The following is a 20,987-nucleotide window of genomic DNA, read 5'->3' as shown; positions in this document are numbered from 1 at the left end:
CGTACTTATCATTAGTTTTGGCACCCAGGAATCTTCAATTTCTTTGAGTTTGTCACGAAACAACTTCCAATTTTCATTAGTCGTACGGTTATGAAAATTGGCCTGAAAGCTATTTGTGAGTTTCCAGCAACAGGTTCATTTTTTAACATCTGCGCGTGCGTAGTTGTAGATAAGCTTCCTGGTTTTTGTTTTGTCGGTCCGTGGAAGTAGAAGAGAACAGTGCAAAACTTTCGGGTCAGTTATTTCTTCCAAGACGTGGATGTCTGAAAGCTCAGGATGGGTTGTTCGGATGAGGTCCAGGATGTGTTTACCGCGAGTGGGCTCGTGAACAATTTGGGTGAGCTGGTGATATTGAAGTAAATGAAGAAAGTTAATGTTCTCCTGTGGGTTATTATCGGAGCCAACAGTTAGCGTCGTCCAGTTAATCGCGGGAAAATTAAAGTCGCCGGCTAAAAATAGGAGGCAATTCGGGTGCCTAACAAGGATCTGCTCGATAGCGTCGTTTAACAGTTCAATAAATTCAGGTTGGCTACTTGGTGGCCTATAACAGGCGCCCATGATGCAAAACTTATGACCAAGTTGAGCAGAAACCCAGACTATTTCTAAGGGAGAGTCGATAGGGGTAAGAGATGCATGAAAGTCTTTGTCAATCGCAATGAGCACTCCTCCTCCTCGTCGAGAATCAGCCCTGTCTTTCCTAAATAAAACGAACGATGATGAAAGCGCGATGTCGTGACATGGAACGTCTACGGTTAGCCACGTTTCCGTACCCACGATGATATCAGCTGAGCAGGTATGTGCTATAGCTTTGAGTGCGTCTACTTTCTTATATATAGCACCCATAGCATTGTCACCATAGCATTGTATCATTTGTGATCTGTGTACACTTCACAGCCTTAAAACCTCTTTACCAGTATTCTACTCATTCTTTATTTCTCAGTTAAAAAAAGGAAGCCTGCTAGCCCATTGCTATTTTGAAAACACGGATAAAATGCTTACGAAAATAGGGAACTGTGGGCTTCCTACCACGACCTCACCATCTGTAAAATATAAGAGAAAACAAATGGTGTGTTATCTAAGTGAGCACCCGCCGTATTGAAATAAGCAATAAGTGAATGATTATTGGGCCAATATAAATATGTCACTTATTATCAGTCAAAGAAGCCTCTATCAAAATGAGGTCATACAACTGAGATATTCAAAATACGTTTGGAAATTTATGGGTATATAACAATTTAGTTTACTCCACAGCCATTGACAAACGTCTGTCTCAGGCAATCTGATCTGCCTATAAAGTACGTTCTAATCTTCTCACTGACAAATGTTCTGCTCTCATAAGATGCGCCAAGCACATTTCTCATCATATAGAATAAATAATTGTTTCAGGAAACACGGAGGTGTGCCTGTTTGGTTGTCATTTACAGACGTGTGCCTGCAATATTGCGTAAAATATATGAGCATGGAGCCACACTTTTTTTAGGAGACAAAAAACATTATTTTTTTTACGCCAGCGTCCAGCGCTGGCGTAAAAGTTGACCAATGCCGCACGACCTACGGTAACTGAACGTTTTTGTTCACAATACCAAGCTAGCTAAATGAATTTGCCAGACATGGCACATCTGTTCATTCTATTTCCTTGAATCAGATATGAAGCATGTTTATGAAAGCGTTCATTGTTCTGCCTGTTTTTTTAGTACTGACCATGTTTGTACTTATTTCCTTGTTGTGCAAACCGTTGCCTAATACGTGTGTTATAAGTTACGAATATCCTTTATGCATATTTTTATCTCTTGTTTGCATTGCTTCGCAGTTTTCTCACGTTTCCTTACATTCACTGCGTATTGATTTCCTCATGTACCTGTATGACATTCATACCACGGTATGCGATACTTTGGTGCATCGACAGTCTAGCCTTCTCAGGCAATTTTTTCGCCTGGCCTCAAATCATCTGCGAGGTGCTTTGAACATGTGAGTCGAACTTGTTCACATGTTGGAATGTTGAGTGAACATTTGAGTAAACTCTCATGCTCGAACATGTGAGTGAACATTTGAACATACGAGTCGGATATGCATAATTTATTTATCTTGAGCAAGATCTGGTCGTGTCAAGAGGATTATGGCTTTTTTTAAATCTCAATTCGAGCCACTGATAAACGCTCAAGATGAAAATGTGACTATTAGTCACTTGTAAAAGCACCGGCATGTTGGTGTAAAATTCTTTTTCAACAGCGCCAAGGACAAGGATGAGGTGAGTGCCCAACACAGCGCTGAATTCACACTGGTTTTATTGAGGCGATTTCCACTGCTTAAATATGGTGGCAACCAACCTGAAATGAAAATACACAGACAAACAAAATTGGCGAGAATGTCAGTACCTGAGCACACGGATACAGTGACTCAGGAACAGCTGTGCACGTGTTTCCTATTTATCTTCAAGAAAACGCAATTCTTTTTCTGACAAAGTTGTTGAGGCGGCGCTTACGCATTTGTTTTGGATTTGTGGATTTCATGGGATTCAATAATGTCTCTAGTGATTTTTGTGCGATTAGTTGACACCACGCTGCACTGACTGAAAATGGGATACCAAGGCGCTTTCATACTCTTTTTTTTTCATTCACGCAGTCTGGAATAAACGCCCAGATGACGAGATGCGGTATTGCTCACATTGTTATTATGTTCCGCTGCCAGTCGTTAAGGCATCGACCAGTTTGCCTCGTGTAATACTTGCCACAACATAACGGAAACCTGTAAACAACGTTGCTGCTACACGTTATACAACGTTTTCGGTGCTTCTTAGCACAGCCCTCCTTCCTTGTTTTGCTGGAGTTTACAATCGGGCAGAGTTTTGAGAGTGTATCTGGTGGGGAAAAAAATATTTACATTGGCACGAGAACCCACTCTTTTGAGCTTAAGGGAAATGCGATGCAGTTAGGGGCCCACCGTAGCCTTCTTTTTCTGCCTTGTGCCTCTCAGTGGCTTTGCTGCCGTCTGAATTTATGGTGTCTCTTAACAGGCTCTCTTAGACAGCAATGAAAAGATCGGTAGGGTAGCCTGCTGCATGGAGGCGCACCACGTGATTTTGATACCTATCTTGCATCAAACTATGGCATCAGTTTACTAGGACATTTTGAAAACATGACCTTGCAATGAGGACTCACCATACTGGATACCCAGGAGTAGCTTTCGGACGCCAAGAGACACGCAGACGCGACGAAAGAATGCTACGCGACCCGGCGCCTCGGCGTAAGCGCTGAAAACGTTTGCCTTTATATTTTAACACGCAAGTGTTAAGTGCTGTTCAATTTCAGCGAAAAAATATCGTGTACCTAGGCGCGTGCAAGACCGCGTGCGTGCGTGATATTCGGGAAACAAGATGTTAGCACCAGGAAGAATTGAATCTACATTACGCAACACGCAATCTTTAAGAAAGAGCCTTTACACATACACTATCGACATACCTTGCACATAGTTTATAGTGACAACACTGGAAAATGTAACGCAGACAAATTCCGGATATCTGCACCTGCCGCGATCCCCGCTTTATAAGCCCACAATACATAGAAGCTAGCCTATACCGACCTGGAAAACGTACTCTTCGAACCTAATACGCGCATAGATGTTGGCACTACACGCTCTTTAACTACGCAAATGTTCTAGAACTCATCCGCAGCATATAACGAGGCGCGCTGCCCAGACGGGGCTTCTTAGAGGATGCGAAATTTCTGCAGAAAAGGAACAGAGTGAAATGACGGGAAGCTTTTGCTTACAATATTCACGTAAAGAAAAAGAAAAAGCACGTAGGAACAACACCTAGCTGTAAAGTTAACACACAGATTTCCATCACGTCAGAACGATCATATATGTCATCCTTTTGTCATCATATTCCTTTTGTCTACATCTGCAGTTATTCTTTCCTGCTTACTTTCGTGTTTGATCGCGAGAACTGCATTGCGACCGCGGTGGAAACACAGCCGCCAAATTTTACAAGCGCGAAATGTCCAACCCATGTCTGACTGATCAAAGAAGGGGCCAATGTAGGTTAAAGGAGGCATACAATTCCCAACTTACTAGTGTTTAGGGCCGCAGTGTTGCCAGAAAAACTACGGGGTCATTCACCCCTCCCCCATGTCCTACTTCTCATTAGCTGTACTATAAGCGCTGTCCAAAGCTGAAGAAAGCCTAGAGACACCATTGGAAGCTTTCAAGCTCGCTCGCTTTGCGCCAGGCTCAGAGCGGTATCGATACGGCGACAGGACTCGCCCATTATGGATACCCGGAAGTTGCTTTCGGACGCCAAGAGACACGCAGAAGCGACAAATGAATGATACGTGACCCGGGGCCTTCCGGTAAGCGCTAAAGCTTTTGACTATTATTTTTACATGCATGTGTTTAGTGCTGTTGAATTTTAGCGAAAATACATCGCGCACCCAGACGCGTTCATGACCGTGTACGTGCGCGAGATTAGGGAAACAAGATGTTAGGACCAGGAAGAATTGATACTATATTGTGAAACCTATGACGATCACGAAAACCTGCAAAGGGTGCACAAATCAGCGGATGTCTTAGGTATGTAGGGCCCTCTGGGCCGCACTTTTCTGCGACAAGATACCCTAGCCGCCTGCGGAATTATCTTACTGAGCTATGTCTTATGCTCGGTAGCGGTAGTCGCTAGTTGAAATCCCCTCGCCCCCTTTTTTTTAATCTACGATGGTGTATCTGCGTTTGACTTCCTCGAGTGCACTATATCTGCAGGCTTGGAGCAGCGTCTGACACCGACGAAAGATGCTGAGGGTGAGTGGCGTTATAATAATGCAGGTACAACCAAATTAGGAAGGTCCACTAAGCCTGAACAAAGACATTTCATCACAAGAGCAGGAATTGGCCTCCCTGGTGCAGCATTCCGCCATAACCTCCCCAATAATATCTACAATTAACTCACGGCTCTCAGTCCCCAGCAGCTGTGGAGCACTGTCCAAGGCCGCGGTCAGACCTGTAATTCAGCAGAGTGTGCTAAGAGTCTCTGGGACCGGACAAACCGCCAATGGAAACTGACCCTGTCAAACGTTAATCGCCGAACTCTGTCGAGAGAGGCTAGCTTCGCAGTACTGTTCGAGAAACCATTAGACATTGTTTGGGATATCATCGACCTTAGTGAGATTAGAAGAACTGGTGAGGCTTATACGTGGCTGAATAACAGCCATGTCTTCTGCTATGAGGTCTCCTTGATAAGGAGCAATACGGCGTAGGATTCCTGATCCATAAGGACACAGCGGGCAACATTGACGAATTCTACAGCGTTAACGAGAGCGTAGCAGTAATGGTAATTAAACTTATTAAGAGGCATAGATAAAAAGCAGTAGAAGCATATGCTCCAACATCCAGTCACGATGATGAGGAAGTAGATCAGTTTTATGAAGATAATTAATTAGCGATGAGAAAAGTGCAAACTCAACATACTGTAGTAATGGGCGACTTCAATGTAAAAGGGGGGACAAAGCAGGCTGGTGAACAAGCAATTGGCAACTATGGCGTCGATTCTAGGAACGCTAGAGGAGAGATGCCGGTAGACATCGTAGAAAAGAATAAACTTCCAATAATGAACACCTTTTTCAGGAAGCGTAGCAACAGAAAGTGGACCTGAAAAAGGCCTAATGGTGACACAAGAAATGAAATGTACTTGATAGTTTTTGCTGATCCCAGCATAGTGCAGGATGTAGACGTGAGCGGTAGGGTAAAGTGCAGTGATCATGGATTAGTGAGGGCCAGGATTCACCTCAATTTGAAGAGAGAAACAGCTAAATTGCTCGCGAAGAAACATACAGGCAGTAAGGGTAAAAGCAGACAAATTCAGGCTGGTACTTGTAAACAAATATGCAGCCTTAGAACAGACAGTTGATGATGAGATATAGCTAATGAATGAAACCTTAACTAGGCTGGCTTCAGAGGGAGCGATTGAAGCGGGAAGCAAGGTACTAAAGCAACCAGTAGGCAAGCTCTCCCTAGTTACAAAGAACCTAATAAAGAAATGACAAAAATGAAAGTGTCCAACTGAACAGATAAGATAGAATTCGAGGAACTCTCAAAACCGATCAACAAGCCGAAAATCAGTCATATTCGAAATTATAACGTGACAAAGACTGAGGAATCCAAGAAAGTGGATGCAGCCTGAAATCACTGAGAATGAAACTTGGCATAGTACCAGCCAAGATGTATGCATTGAAAGATAAGCTCTTTAATATCATCAGAAATATCGAAGGTTTAATAAATACAGCGGAAGAATTCTATTGTGACCTGTACAGTGCCCAGAACAATCAGGATACCGCAATTAGAAATTGTAAGAACAGGATACAGGAACACCTCCTATAATAGCGATGAGGTCAGAAGGGTCCTGCAGGACATGAAACCAGGAAGAGTGGCAGGGAAGATGGAATAACAGTTGATTTAATCAAAGATGGAGGAGACATATTGGTTGAAAAACAGGCGGCTCTCTGTGCGAAATGTCTATCAACTGCAAGGGTCCCAGAAAACTGGACGAATGCAAACAATATAGTAATCCAAAAAAGGGAGACATTAAAGAACTGAAAAATATAGGCCTATTAGCTTACTCCCAGTTGAACAAAAAAATATTTGCCAATATAATCTACAATACGATAAGGGCAACTTTGGACTTTAGTCAACCAAGGGAACAGGCTGGCTTCAGAAAGGGCTTCTCTACAATCGACCACATCCATGGGATTAATCAGGTTATCGAGAAATCCGCCGAGTACAATAAGCCTTTTGCCAGAAGCTCCTAACGCCTTTTGTTTCTGCACATTCCAAGCTTCTCAATACGGCATTGCAAAGTTATCTTTTCGAAATGCCCTAGTAAAATCATGTCATCATTTGATGCAAGAGTTATCAAAATCAGGTGGTGCGCCTCCCGGCAGCAGGCTACCCAACCGATCTTCTCTAGCTGATGTATTAGAGAACCTGTTAACCGACACCATAAACTCAGGCCGCAGCGAAGCCACTGAAAGGCACAAGGTAGAAAAAAGAAGGGCTGTGGTTATCCCTTACCTTCCCCGCATTTCACTTAACTTCAAAAGGGTGGGTTCTCGTGCCAATGTTAATGTTGTTTTTTCCACGCCAGATAAACTCTCACAAACCTGGCACATTGTAAACTCCAGCAACACAAGGAAGGAGGGCTGTGTTAAGAAGCTCCGAAAACATTTAGTACCAAGTAGTAGCAATGTTGTGTACAGGTTTGCGCGACTTGTGGCAAGCACTACACGGGGACAACCGGTCAATGTCTTAACGACCGACTACGGGAACATAACAACAAGGTGACCACGACTGCGTCCGGTCCTCTGGGAATTCATTGCAGAGACTGCACGGATTAATGAAGATAGAGTAAGAAAGCGCCCTGTTATGCTACTTTCAGTGAGTGCAGCGTGGTGTCAACTAATCGCACAACAATCCCTAGAGACATTATTGAATCCCATGAAATACACAAATTCAAAGACAAATGCCTAAGCGCCTCCTTAATAGCTCTGTCAGAAAATGAACTGCGTTTTCTTGAAGGTAAGTAGGAGACACGTGCACAGCCGTTCAAGAGTCAGTGTTGCCCCGTGCTCAGGGCTACAGTGATTACAGTGATTCTCGCCAATTTTGTGCGTCTTTGTGTATTTTCGTTTGAGTTTGGTTGCCAGCGTATTTTAGCAGTGGGAATCCCCTCAATAAAACCAGTTCTAAATTTAGGGCTGTGTTGTGCACTCCCTTCGTCCTTGTCCTTCCAGCTGTTGAAAATGAATTAGCCACATATTTATATTTTAAAGACTCGTAAACGTATTTGTGTCGTTTTTTGAAGCCCTTCTAGTCGCTTATTAGTCAATTCATCAAGAAGCATACGCGACAAAACCCGACATCGCCGCATTACAAATCTCCGCGCTTATTTTTCTTTAATTTTGGGCACCTTCGCAAATCGACGCCTCTCCTTACCTAGGTCTGATGCTTGTATTCCTGAAGGCGAAAACCCTAGGATGGCTCATGAATCCAAATAATGCGACAAGCGTTCAGCGTTACGGCCCAAGAAATCAAGTGATGTCTCACGTGAGGCCTCAGACACAATAAAGAAACCGCTATCATGAAAAGAACGGACTTCGAAAAGATCATATAAGCTAGAAACACAGCCTCATTTGGGGACGCATGCACCAGTGCGCCATTAGCTTTTTTTGTCAATAAAAGACATCGATTATTTCTGCTCAGGTTGACTGAACGCCCTTCTATATAATCAATGTGGTCCCACAAGTGTCAGTATCTGGTTTTCGCGGTTTTCTTCATATTTTCCGAGCACTGCACACGTGTCCAATAATTTTAAGGAGTATAAGTACGCCTGCAAGAACTCTAAATGAATCTGTTGTTGAAAATTAGCGCTGTATCTCCACCTAATATGCCTTTACATCTCTCTCTCATTCTCTCTGTGCTTAAAAAAAGAAGGCAGCGAATGTGCAGCTACCATCACCTATTACATCAATGTTGGCACGTCATTGCGGATTACGGTAAATCAAATGTGTGTGTAGGAAAACAATATAGTGGTATGAGAATTTCAAAGTATTTTAATGAATGTCTCCTGAGCTTTCAGGTTTTCACGTTCATCTTCTCCAGCGCATGCTAAGGGAGTGTCAACTTTTTCATCATGCTATGCATATGCCATGCAAATACAATGCCATGCCACTACCAGAATTCACTGATTTCTTTATCACGTTTGTCCAATTTTTTTCAAGATATCCTTTCTCGTGCGTCAATGCAACAACGAGTATGTGATAAATACAGAAGTGTAAGGCTGTCGATTATGTTATATACCGTGTACTATGTTGCGTTTCGCAAAATATAACAACTGGCGCGTCTTAGTTTTTGATTTCATTCAAAAGCGCCCCCGTATAATGAAGGATAGATGGATGGATGAATGGATGGGGCGATGGGTTGCGCCACCAAGCTGCATAATCTCCTACCTAACACACTGCCTAATCTCATACCGAAGTTAAAAGGAAAACATAGAAAAAAGAACGCACGATTAATTCCCATATAGATATTTTCTGGCCCCCTATTGTGAACTTTGTTTTTGTACGTCTCCACTATGCTCAACTATGCACAAACGCCAATAGGGCAGTAACCGTTGATCCAATCCCAGGAAATATACACCCGACCCACAACGATGGACGGCGAAAAGCGAGAGCCAAGGCAATCCTCGACAACATCAAATGTTACGTCACCCAAGTCCTCTTTGTTGATGCGGCCAGATATTGGAATCGAGGGGCCTACGCGGTCTCCGTGGTGGACGCCCATGACTTGTTCGTCAACCCTGCCACGGTAGTTACCAACTTTACTCGTGAAGCAGAAAAAAATGGCCATCGCGGTGGCCCTTCGAAGCTGTTATGGATCCTCCGTCATTTACTCGGGCTCAAGAACAGCCACCAGAACCTTCTCGGCGGCCCTCGTCTCTTGGAAAGCAGCTACGGTTGTCAACAAAATCTTTTACCAAGAGACGGGAGATTAAAACGTCACGTCCCCACACACCACATGGTACCCGACCCACATGGGCGACATTTCCGGACGTCCTGACCGTAATACAAGTGAGTGGGCACACCAGCTAGCTCGAGAACTCGCATTCCGCGTCTGCGGTCCGCCCCCTCACTTCGACCTAGCCTGCAGGGACCTAGACAACAAAGACCCGCTCGTGTCATACCACGACCGGAACGAAATCACTTGAAATCACAGATTAGGACGAAGAATTTTTCCGCATATGGGCTGTTCCGGACGCCGTTTACCCGGATCAAGGCCCTCAGGAGTGCCCGGTCGTTGGTTGAAATCGCCAGACGGGGTTTTCATTCTCGAAAATATTATCGATGTATATTTTCGAGTGCCAGGACATACTGATGCATTACAAAACTTAATTCATCCTGCTCCCTGCCATTGATAAAATGTTTGCGCCTTTGAAAATCGTCATTAACTTCGGCTTTCATATATTAACGCTTAATTTACAGGAATAATAAAAAAGAATAAATTATACTTCGCTCTTTCTGTCACTAATCGCAGCACTTTAAAAAAGCCTAACTTTTGGTCCGTGTTTTCGTTAGTACTTCCAAAGGGCATTTCATGGGATGTTCAACAGGTCACACTGAAGGGTCTCTAAGTTTACTTGAGTGTGTTGGAAGTATATACATGAAAAAAAAAAACTGACCAACTTTTTCCTTGCTGCCTCATTTTTATTTTTGCCAACATAATCTCTGGACAGTAAGAGCTATTATTGATAATCACCGCCAATATTAGACAGAATCATCTAGGAACAAATCAATGAAATGCATGAGATGTAATAATACCGTAGGAATAATCATAATTGGTTTAATTCCATAAATAGCATTTCAATTTTTTAAGAATTGTATATACTGTGCTTTGTCAGAACGTTAGTGCCTCAGCCTTACTTTCCTGTCCTCTATAAAGAATGCGGCTGTTGAGTAATAGTGGAGCCATCGATAAGCCAAATTGCTCATTGCATAATGTAGCCAACGATTTATAAAGGATGAGTGCACTACCAAATGTTTCCCGTTGCTTCTTATAGGCCATCAAAATCTAGGTGCAATAAATTGCGTGTCAATATTTGTACATATAATTTTGTTGTTGTTAAAAACGGTTCCAGCAGAACCTATCTAAGGATGACTGCCAATATCAATGCGACTGGCATTGAAGCGACGTAGACACACACGAGATAGTCACTGCCGAAATGTATCATCGTTGAGGCGTGTATGCAGCCGCGCTTCGTTATAACGAATTCATTTAGACATGCTACGCCAACTAACGGCGCCACAGTGAACTCAGCACGTGGCGAGCACGTGATTATACATTAAGACAGCATTGTTGCCATATACAGGGCACAGTTTTGATTCCCCCTAGCACGACCGAAATTTTAGAGCATGTTTTAATGGGGAGGGATTAGCATCTAAGTAGATGAACAATACGAAAACATGTTAAAGCGGCCGCCAACGTTTGGACAAGTGGGCTTGACTTCTTCAAGGCGACATATGACAAGTCCGCTTCACGTAACGTCGGATCCCACTTTTACCTCTTTCTCGTTTTGCTCATCATCTTGAATTTCCATCTCCCGTCTTCCCTGTGTTTGTTTCCTCTAGCAGCTATAGAGTATTCCTCACACTTTGTGGGGCTGTTTTTAATACCGCGAACCGTTTTCCCGCAGACTTAGGCAGTGCGATGGGTAGTGAACGGCTTATTGGATAGCACATCGAGTTGATGTGTTTATGGAACAGGGTTCAACAGCAACCGTCGTGCTGACTTGAGTCCCTAGGTAAGTCAAGCTGTTCAACGAAACTGTTTAGTGGCAACTTGGAGCACTGGGTATAGTCGAGTAGGTTTGTGGCACTCTTCGATGTACTCATGCCAACTTGTATCACTGAATAGGTCCCACTAGGTGTCTATTCCTCTTTAATGTATCACTGTGATGTAAACTTAGGTAATTGAAAATGCGACACTGCAATTTTACTCGCAGTTCAATGACACGAATAGGTACTTGAAAATTTATCCACTGCTGGGTTATGGAATGCACGACACTTGCCGATCTCGAGTTGGGGCAGTTAAAGCACGCAACCTGCGCAGTGGAAAGCGCTACAGAGGATCCCAGCGGCTTACATGTTTCAACATTGGCAATATGGCGTGCTACTGTATTGATTCCATGCTAATTCCTCGTCATCCAAACTCCTTGTGAGATAGATTGTATTGAAATTTTCGGTCCGTTAAGAGTCGCAGATACCCAGTGCCGCATATCCAGTGACCATAGTTGGTGCGAAAGAGGCTTACTGAAGAGCACCATATACCTGATGTCCCATACCTAATGGCTGAAGTTGATTGATTGGTTCGTTTTGACGCGGATACTTCAACATGAAAGCCCGATGATGTGCCCATTAGATCATGAAATACACAATGACCCAAATTGGCAGACACGGATACAACACAATAGCAAGCAGGAAAGAGCATGAAGAATCCTAATAATGCTAATCGAGAGATAAGAAGGGCAAAAAAACGTAATTGTTCCTTTATTTCAAGGCAACCTTGCATCACTAACGTGTGATGATTACCTTTAGTAGTAACATCGCTATTTCTGTTTACGTTTACATAAGTCTTCGTCATCTCGCGCTGTGTAAAAGCGCGATATTGTGCAGAATTCTTGTTCCAATAATTAGTGTAGTACTGGTACGATCTTACCTTGCTATGTTTCTGGAACGCATAATAAAACACTTTTCATAAGGCACTGGAAGTGAATTGATGTAAGAAAATCAGTAATATTGTTATAAAATAGCAAAGTGGGTTGTTTTCGTCCATATAGAAATATATGCATGGAAGTATTGCATTGAAATTGGATATATATTGGCATCAGCCTGGCCTTCCTGACTATGACAGTATACCACAATCCTTCAAAACAAATATGAGAGCCTACACCAATTGACAATTCTGCGCCATGTCGATCGCGGTAATGAATCTTAAATATTAATAGTAAACTGTTTTAGGCTCCTAGCGCAGCTCAGAAAGAGCAAAAAACGAAGGAGGTAGGGGTAATAAAAGAGAACGGAAAACAGAGTGAGCGCTCACTCTTTTTTCCGATCCCTTTTATTGCCCCTACCTCCTTCCTTTTTTGCTCATTCTGCGCTGCGCTACAAGCCTAAAACAGTCATGACATACCAACTCCCCCAATCTGCCACGCTTTTGCGTTAATAGTAAATATTGCAGTGTGTTATATACTTACAGTGACTGGCGAATACGAATGCATATACTGCAAAGGGAGCCAGGAGTTGGATGTACATCTTTGCGAATGACTCGCGTTCGGCAGAGAATAAATTCGCCTTAACAGGGCGTGTCTTTTATGCCAGGAATCGGAAAAGTGGAGAGCAGCTGCTGGTGCGTACTCTGCCATGTAAAAACAGAATATTTGCTTTCGGGAACAATAGATCATGTTGCTTTTAAAGCGTTTGCGTATGATTTGACACTCGAAATTGAAAAGTAAGTGTTTTAGCTCTATTTCTCTTTCGCATGCCCTAGCTTGCAAGCCTAAAACAGTCGGATTATTTTGTACACGATGCAGACGTTCTTTGCTCGGCTTCTAAGCATTTAGCACTAACATGCTAAAACGCCATGTTCACTTACGTCTAGGAGATTACTTAGCTCCGATCAAAAGGCCGGGCCAATATACGTGCACATCTCGAATCTGCCGAAGGAAGGAAGGAAGGAAAAAGTAGAGAAGGAAAGGCAGGGAGGTTAACCAGTTTAGCGTAACCGGCTTGCTACCCTACACATGGGAGAGGGATGGGTGCGATGAAAGATGGGGAAGGGGGAGAGAGAGAGAGAGCACATAGCACAGCACACAAACATCGGCCGGTAGAGTCTATCAATCTGGCATTGTACGTGATAACACTGTCAGAGCCGCTTGTCCAATCCCGTCTCTTTCAAAAACTGAAGTAGTCCCTTTGTCGCCTTCACCTGCGATGACTTCTGTCGGCGGCATGTGAAAATCGTGTCGAGGGACAATGGTCTAGTGTCAAGGTGCGCGAGAACGGATGCCAGGGACTGTCGCTGAACATTATATTCAGGACAGTCGCACAGAATGTGTTGCAGCGTCTCCTCGCAAAGACAGGCATTGCAGAGAGCGTTGTCGGCCATTCCAATGCGGAATGAGTAAGATTTCGTGAAAGCCACCCCTAACCATAAGCGATAAAGCAGAGTCGCCTCGCTTCGGCGGAGACCAGTTGGCATATAGAGATGCATCAAAGAAGGCAGGTGGTATTGACGGTTGCTCTGGTTGGACTGGCTGTTTGGTGTGCACCATGAAGAGAGCGTCATCTCCTGTGCAAGCACTCGAAGTCTGCTAGCTGCGTCGGATCGTGAAAGCGGTATGGCCTCTTCTTGTGCGTCTTCAAGAGCCGCCCGAGCTGCATTATCGGCGTCTTCGTTTCCAGTGACGCCGCAGTGACTTGGCAGCCACTGAAACGTCACGTGGTGTCCTTTCTCCTGTGATGTATGGAGTAGGCATCTAATATCGAATACGAGCTGTTCGAATGGCCCGCGACGCAGAGCTGATAGTACAGATTGTAGGGCTGCCTTTGAGTCGCTGAAGATGGACCATTGTCGAGGTGGCTCCCGACTGACGAAACGGAGTGCAGCGCGAAGAGCAGCTAGTTCAGCAGATGTCGATGTTGTCGGGTGGTCAGTCCTGAAGCTGATGGTAATAGCTTTTGCTGGGACAACCACAGCACCGGACGAACACTGGATGTTTGTGGAACCATCAGTATAAATGTGTTCACTGTCCGCGTACCTCTCGTGCAGAAGAAGCAGAGACAGTTGTTTGAGGACAGGCGACGACAGTTCAGACTTTTTTCCGATTCCTGGTACACTGAGATGTACTGTGGGGCTGATAAGACACCAAGGGGGTATCGATGGTTTAGATGCAGCGGTGAAGCCCGAGGGAAGTTTGTCGTTGTACTTGTTGATAGTTTTAGAGAATGATGATTGGTGCCTGTCTGAAGGTAGTGCTGCAAGGTGGTGATAGGGGGCACGTGCAAAATGTCTGATGTGCGTTCTCAGGGCTTCCACCGTAATGTGAGTTCGCATTGGATGGTCCCGAGCAATCGCAAGAGTCGCCTCTGTTGACGTACATCTGGGCAAACCAAGGCAGACTCTGAGTGCTTGAGATTGTACTGCCTGCAGAACACGAATGTTTGTCTTGCAGGTGTTGTTCAGTACAGGTAGACTGTATCTTAAAAAACCGAGAAAGAGAGCTCGGTAGAGTTTAAGCATTGCGTCTACTGACATCCCCCACGTCTTCCCTGTTAAGTATTTGAACAACTGGGAAGTAGCTGTCAGGCGCCGTTTCATGTAGGCCACGTGTGGGCTCCAACAGAGGTCTCGGTCAATAATGACGCCAAGGAATCTGTGGTTTCGGACATAGGAAATGGTCCGCCCATTGATTGAGATGATATAAGGCGTCATCGGTTTCCGAGTAAATGCGACTAGTGCGCATTTTTCAGGTGAAATGCTGAGACCCTGTTTACACAAGTAGTTCGCTGTCAAAGTGGCCGCTCTTTGAAGTCGCGCACGTATCTGAGGACGTGTGACTGCCGAAGCCCAGACACAGATGTCGTCAGCGTATGTTGAAATCTTGATGGTAGTTGGCAAGCATTCAGCAAGTCCAACAAGAGCGAGGTTGAATAGCGTCGGGCTGAGAGCACCGCCTTGAGGAACGCCCTTGCTGGTATAGCGTCGCGTAGTTGGCCCATCGTCAGTTAATACATAGAATGATCTTGCAGATAGGTAACTTGCAATCCATAAAAATACTCGACCACCTAAGCCAACCGTCACAAGAGCGTCGAGAATAGCCTCATGTAATACGTTATCGTATGCCCCTTTCACATCTAGGAATAAAGCTGCAGATAAACGTTTACGGGACCTTTCGTGCTGGAGATATGAAACGAGATCAACTACATTGTCGATGGAAGAGCGGTCACGTCGGAAGCCAGCCATGGAACTCGGATAAATCTTGTAGTGGTCAAGGTACCATTCCAGGCGGCCAAGGATCATCCGTTCCATTATTTTTCCTACACAGCTGGCCAACGCTATCGGGCGGTAAGAGGTGAGCTCTAGCGGGGATTTGCCCTGCTTCAAGATTGGCACCAGGCGGCTCACTTTCCATTCGTCAGGAACATTTCCCTCCTGCCATGAGGTGTTGTAGAGACTCAATAGTGCTATCCGTGCGGATTCTCCGAGATAGCACAAGGCTCGGTATGATATACCATCTGGACCCGGAGATGATGAGCGCCTGCAGAGAGCTAGTGCCGCCTCGAGCTCCTCCATTGTAAAAGGAAGGTCCATGCGGCAATCACGGGAATGGGGGACGTCAGCTCGGGCTGGAGGATCTGGACGAGCCGCTTGGTCTGCGATCCGCGCACAAAAGTCTTCTGCGACATCGATGTCTTGCCGCCCTTGGAAAAGCGCTAGCGCCTTGAATGGAAAACGCCGTTCCGGAAGGCAACGCAGACCTTGCACCGTTTTCCAAATGTGAGACAGTGGCTTGCGGGGGTCGAGTGTCTGGCAAAACGTTGCCCACCGTTCCGACGCTAATCTATCCATACGACGCTGAATCTTCTTTTGCATCCTCCTGGCTGCCCTAAGGTCATGGATTGATTTTGTACGTCGATATCGACGTTCCGCCCGGCGACGAAGCGCTCGAAGTCGCTCTAATTCTATGTCGAAGTCATTTCGCGTGGAAGAGATCGTCATCATGCGAGTGGCGTTTTGCATCGTCATTTTAATCGTTTGCTCTAACCCAGAGGGTAGGCCCTCGCGGCAGGCATCTTCCATCTCAGATTTGAAGTTGGCCCATTGAATCGTCCGAATGGTATTCCGTGAGCCTGATGTAGACGACAAGCCTTTGATGTTCAGATAGGTGGGAATGTGGTCACTCCCATGTGTCTCAATGTCTGGAAACCACTTCACACATCTGGCGAGAGAGTTGGAGACGAAAGCAAGGTCGAGGCAGCTGCCGTATGTCACGCCTCGAAGAAAGGTGGGGCTACCATCGTTCAGGAGAACAAGGCCATAGTTGTGGGCGATACTTGCTAATATTCGTCCTCTTGCATTTGTCCTTGTACTTCCCCATGCTGGATGGTGTGCATTGAAATCTCCTATGATGACCCATGGGGCGGGACAAACACTCAAGATATCCGCAAATCTTTTGGTATCGAAATTGCTGGAAGGCAATATATACACGCCTATGAGAGTAAACAAGAGTTTGTTCTTTTTAACTGTGATGCATATACATTGATTGTCGTCGTGGGGCGCAATTGGTTGCAAAACATAGGTGAGTTCACGACGAACAAAAACGACGATTTTGCTGCATGCACCGTTTGTTGATGAGATGATAGACTCGTATCCTGACAGTCTTATTGGTTTCGACAAGTTGGGCTCACAAATGACGATGAGTGGAAACCCATTGGTGTAGACAAACTGACGAAAATCTGAAATTCGTGATTTTAGCCCTCTGGCGTTCCACTGGATGACGGACGCTGCTTTGACTTCTTTCCGGAAGGATGGGGTAGGATTTGCCATCTTTCTAGCTGAGGGATGCAAGCACTGGGCTTAAGGCGTCCAACACTTTAAGTGCGCTTCGAGCAGATGGTGTCCTCAAGTCCACTAAAAGCGCTCGAATGGCCTCCATGAGAGAACGTAGCACCGAGATGACTTGACGGTCTGTTTTAGGTGAATCATCCATGGCCGGAGAAGGATCAGGTGGGGCCCCGACCTTCTGAGGTTCTTTCGCAAGGGAGCGGCTCGGTAGCGTAGGCCATTCCTCTAAAGATAGAGTCTTTTCTGCTTCCTTCGTGGAAGTGGTAGGCCCTTTCGCGGCGCGGCTAACTGGCACCGCAGAGGAGTGGGTACTGTCACTTCGCGCATGCGTCTTCTTCGAAGACGTACGATGGTGCCGACGTCGACGCCGACGCCGGACTACTTTGGCTGCCTCCCTGTGGGCCGAATTGTCTCTGGCCATTTGCTTGAGAACCGCGCGTTCCCTCTTGATGCGGGGACAGTCTTTCGACGAGGCCGCGTGAGGGCCGCTACAGTTAGCACACTTCAGGACCGTGGCACCGCAGGTCTGTTCTGCATGAGGTTCAGCGCAACGGGGACACAGTGGCGAGTTGGGACACACGCCCTTGACGTGTCCTAGCCGGAAACACTGATGGCATTGAAGCGGCTTCTGGATGAATGGTCGGACCGGATGTCGAAAATGTCCGACTTTAACGTGGGATGGGATACAATCCCCCTTGAATATTAATTTTACGCAGCGCGTATTCCCAAGGCGGCGCACTTGCGTAATGATCGTGCCTTCGTATGCCGGCTTGATGAGGCTAGGTAAGTCATCATTAGGAATGGCTATGTCGATGTCGTAAATCACACCGGCTATGGATGTGTCGTCGATCGGGATAAAGGGGCGCATTTTGATTCCGCCTAGCTCCGTGAGCGCTTGAAGTTGTCCAAGCGCACTCGCGTTGTACACGTCTATGGCGAGTATATTCTTGCGTGGATTTATTCTTATATCTTTAATTTGATCCGGCACCGCACGTTCCAGAAAAACGGATAGGGCTTGCCTGTTCAGCAATCGTAGGTTGCTTGATGGCTCTTCCGGCATATAAATGATGACGTGTGGCCAGCGCGCAGGCCTTGACTTCATAGTCGTTGTGCTCGCAGGAGTTGACGGCGCTGTGTTGACGATTTTTCTTCTCGCCCTCTTACTCCGGACGGGTATGAAGCCGTCGTCGGATGAGTCGTCCGACATGGAGTACAGCTCGGTGTCTTCGGTGTCACTGGGGGAGCCAACTCGCTTCCTTGCGGTTGACGGCTGTGATGACGTCTGGCCAGGCGGGCCTCTAGCATGCTCCGCGTCCATGGCTGCAAGACGGGGAGGCGAGGCACCTCGAAAGCCGAAGATTTTACCAAAAATTCACAGAGCACAGAAACAAGTGTTCTGCCAAGAAGACACTTCGTCGTCTTCTGCCGAATCTGCCGAATCTGCCGAATGTTCTTGCTGGCCTTATTGGTTATGTTAGTTGGTATGTTTGTTCTACTGCCGCTTTTTGGATTATGAAGGTTTACCAGCTTTTGCACATTTCAATGAACATATTCGTTTTTGCAATGTTTCTCTACTTAAAACCTTGAAATTATACACCTTAGGGGATTGTCTCTTAGTGCATTTAGCCAAAAATGCGAACGTCCTTGCAAGCAGATTTTTGTAAGTTTGGATCACGGGACTTCCTTATTTTTTCATTCTTCAGCTTCACTGTTACTTATATATGCTATATGAGGAAGCTGTGTAGGTGTTTCGAAACGTTACGCCCTTTTTCAATCAAATTACAGCTTTAATGTTCACTGTACGAACCCTGAAGGCCTCAAGAGAAACTTAAGGATTCGAAGTGACACCAGGGGCCCTATAACGTAAAACTATTCCAATATGTTTTTATTACAATCTCCTGACGTCAAATTTGCTTCACCGCCGACGCAAGCATCGGCCGTTCAGCCGGAGGGTTGTCTGAACAAGCCAATCAAATGCTCTCCTCGTTCATAGGAGGTCACTTTTGTTTGCTTTAAAAACGAATAACATTGCCCGCACTGAGCAGTTTGTCTTATCTAATTGGATCTCAAGAGGCGAGGAGCATGCTCAAGTGGAGAGGGATTCGATGTTGCAGAGCCAGTGCACTGAGAATCCATAACCGGATGAAGAGGGTGGTGCCCACGACTGCGATTGGTCCGCTTTCCCTTACTTTGCTTGCGGTGGATGGTCGAAAATCGCAGCGGCATGCAACGGAAGGTTGAGAATGACGCTAAAACGGATCCTCAGCAAAGAAGAGTTGGCAGAACGAGGTCGTAAACGTGCCGAAAGTGCTCGAAAGCGTTACACGGTCACGCAAGAAGTTTTATAACAGGAAAATAAACCCATGCTCTCCGGCAGGTGCGAGTAGTTAGCGCCTGAGTGATCGGTCGCAGCCATCTATTATTCCTTTTGGAACGGGGCTGCCTGCGCCTATTCAGAAGAAAATTCAGTTTTGTTCGGCATATTAATGCATCTTTAATGCGTACACGTCACTTTGACGCGGTGAGTTTTCGAGTTTTTGTAACGTCGCGTGACAGGCAGGTAAAGTGGGTGCATTCATTCATTCGTTCATTCATTCATCCATTCATTCATTCATTCATCCATTCATTCATTCATTCATTCATTCATTCATTCATTCATTCATTCAAATAACTTTATTCAGTGCCCTGCGATTTGGCGCGGTGGGCCTGGGCCCCGCCTAGGTTTCAGCCAAGGGTTGTTGGCCCTTGGCCGCTTCCTCGACTCGCTGGACGGCCCATAGTTGGTGCTTTAGGTCGAGCTGAGCAACGCAGACTCCCAGCGCGCGCGGAGGGTGTCGCTGTTTGAGGCTGCATCACCGTTACCCTGGATTACAGCCGTACATTCCCATAGGATATGCTCAAGGGTGGCTCTAGAGTTGCAATGTCTGCACTTGTCGTTGGGTATAAATCTAGGTATATTAGATGGATAATAGCTGGACTCGGATAGGATCTGGTCTGTAACTGCCGCCATTCTACAGACTGGTTTATGCTTAATTTTGGGTGCGGAGGCGGCAATGTACGCCTCTGCAATCTATGGTGTTGTGTAATTTCGTGAAATCTGGTGATTCGATCTTCCCACTCCCACTCATCGGTGGTCGGTGAGGCGGGGCTAACCGAGGCTCGGTCCGTAAGCTATCGAGCTATGCGGTGCGCCACTTCATTGCTACCATCTGGTAGTGTGTGAGCAGGTGTCCAGATGAGATCGACACTTTTGTCGCGGTTATTAGCTAATTTTAGGAGTCGTAGAGCCTCTGGGGAGATTCGACCGTTCGCGAAGTTTCGTATGGCCGTCTGGGAATCACCCATGATTACGCCCGCAGGTGTTTGTGCTATGGCTAGCGCAATAGCTATTTCCTCTGTGGTTTCTGTAAGTGGCGTTTTGACTGTAGCGCTCGTCGTGCATTTTCCCTCGTAAATTATCACCACTGCAGTGTAGGTGCGCTTGTGTCTGTATCTAGCTGCGTCTACAAATGCGGTGTCCTTGCTGTTGCCGAATTTCTTCTGAAATATTGCGTGCTCTGCTTTCCCGTATACCCAGATGGTGGGTAGGATGCATATTGCAGCCCGAAAACTTTTGACCAGTAGCCGGGGGGTAACTGCGAAAGGGCGTCGAATCAGAATTAACTGTTTTTCTCTTTTCGGTCAAATCATGCATAATCAGTGTGTACACATCATATCAGATGGAGAGGTATCGCGGTTTTCGTGACGTTGCGTGACCGGCTGGTGCAGTGGGGGTGGTCCAAAAAAGTTTTTGGCCAATCGCGGAGGGCTGATTGCAGAAATGGAAT

The 20,987-nt window shown here is 45.8% G+C and overlaps 1 protein-coding gene across 5 annotated transcripts in view; it reads right to left on the bottom strand.

Moving 5' to 3' along the window:
• LOC142591083 (japanin-like-RS) overlaps positions 1-20,987 on the bottom strand; it is a 133,725-nt gene that overhangs the window by 83,234 nt on the left and 29,504 nt on the right. For 4 of the 5 annotated variants that reach the window (XM_075703453.1, XM_075703454.1, XM_075703455.1 and 1 more), the window contains exons 2-4: positions 12,791-12,951; positions 4,940-4,990; positions 1,000-1,040 (exon numbers count right to left, since the gene is read on the bottom strand). In XM_075703453.1, coding sequence (XP_075559568.1) covers positions 1,000-1,040; positions 4,940-4,990; positions 12,791-12,848 — 150 coding nt within the window. In that variant the 5' untranslated portion in view covers positions 12,849-12,951. The remainder of the gene's footprint in view (positions 1-999; positions 1,041-4,939; positions 4,991-12,790; positions 12,952-20,987) is intronic. The other variant, XM_075703457.1, reaches the window with a different exon arrangement.

The sequence above is a fragment of the Dermacentor variabilis genome, chromosome 8 (genome assembly GCF_050947875.1).
Source record: "Dermacentor variabilis isolate Ectoservices chromosome 8, ASM5094787v1, whole genome shotgun sequence".
NCBI lineage: Eukaryota > Metazoa > Arthropoda > Arachnida > Ixodida > Ixodidae > Dermacentor > Dermacentor variabilis.
The sequence above is the reverse complement of the archived record's forward strand: the minus strand, read 5'-3'. Positions and strand labels throughout refer to the sequence as shown.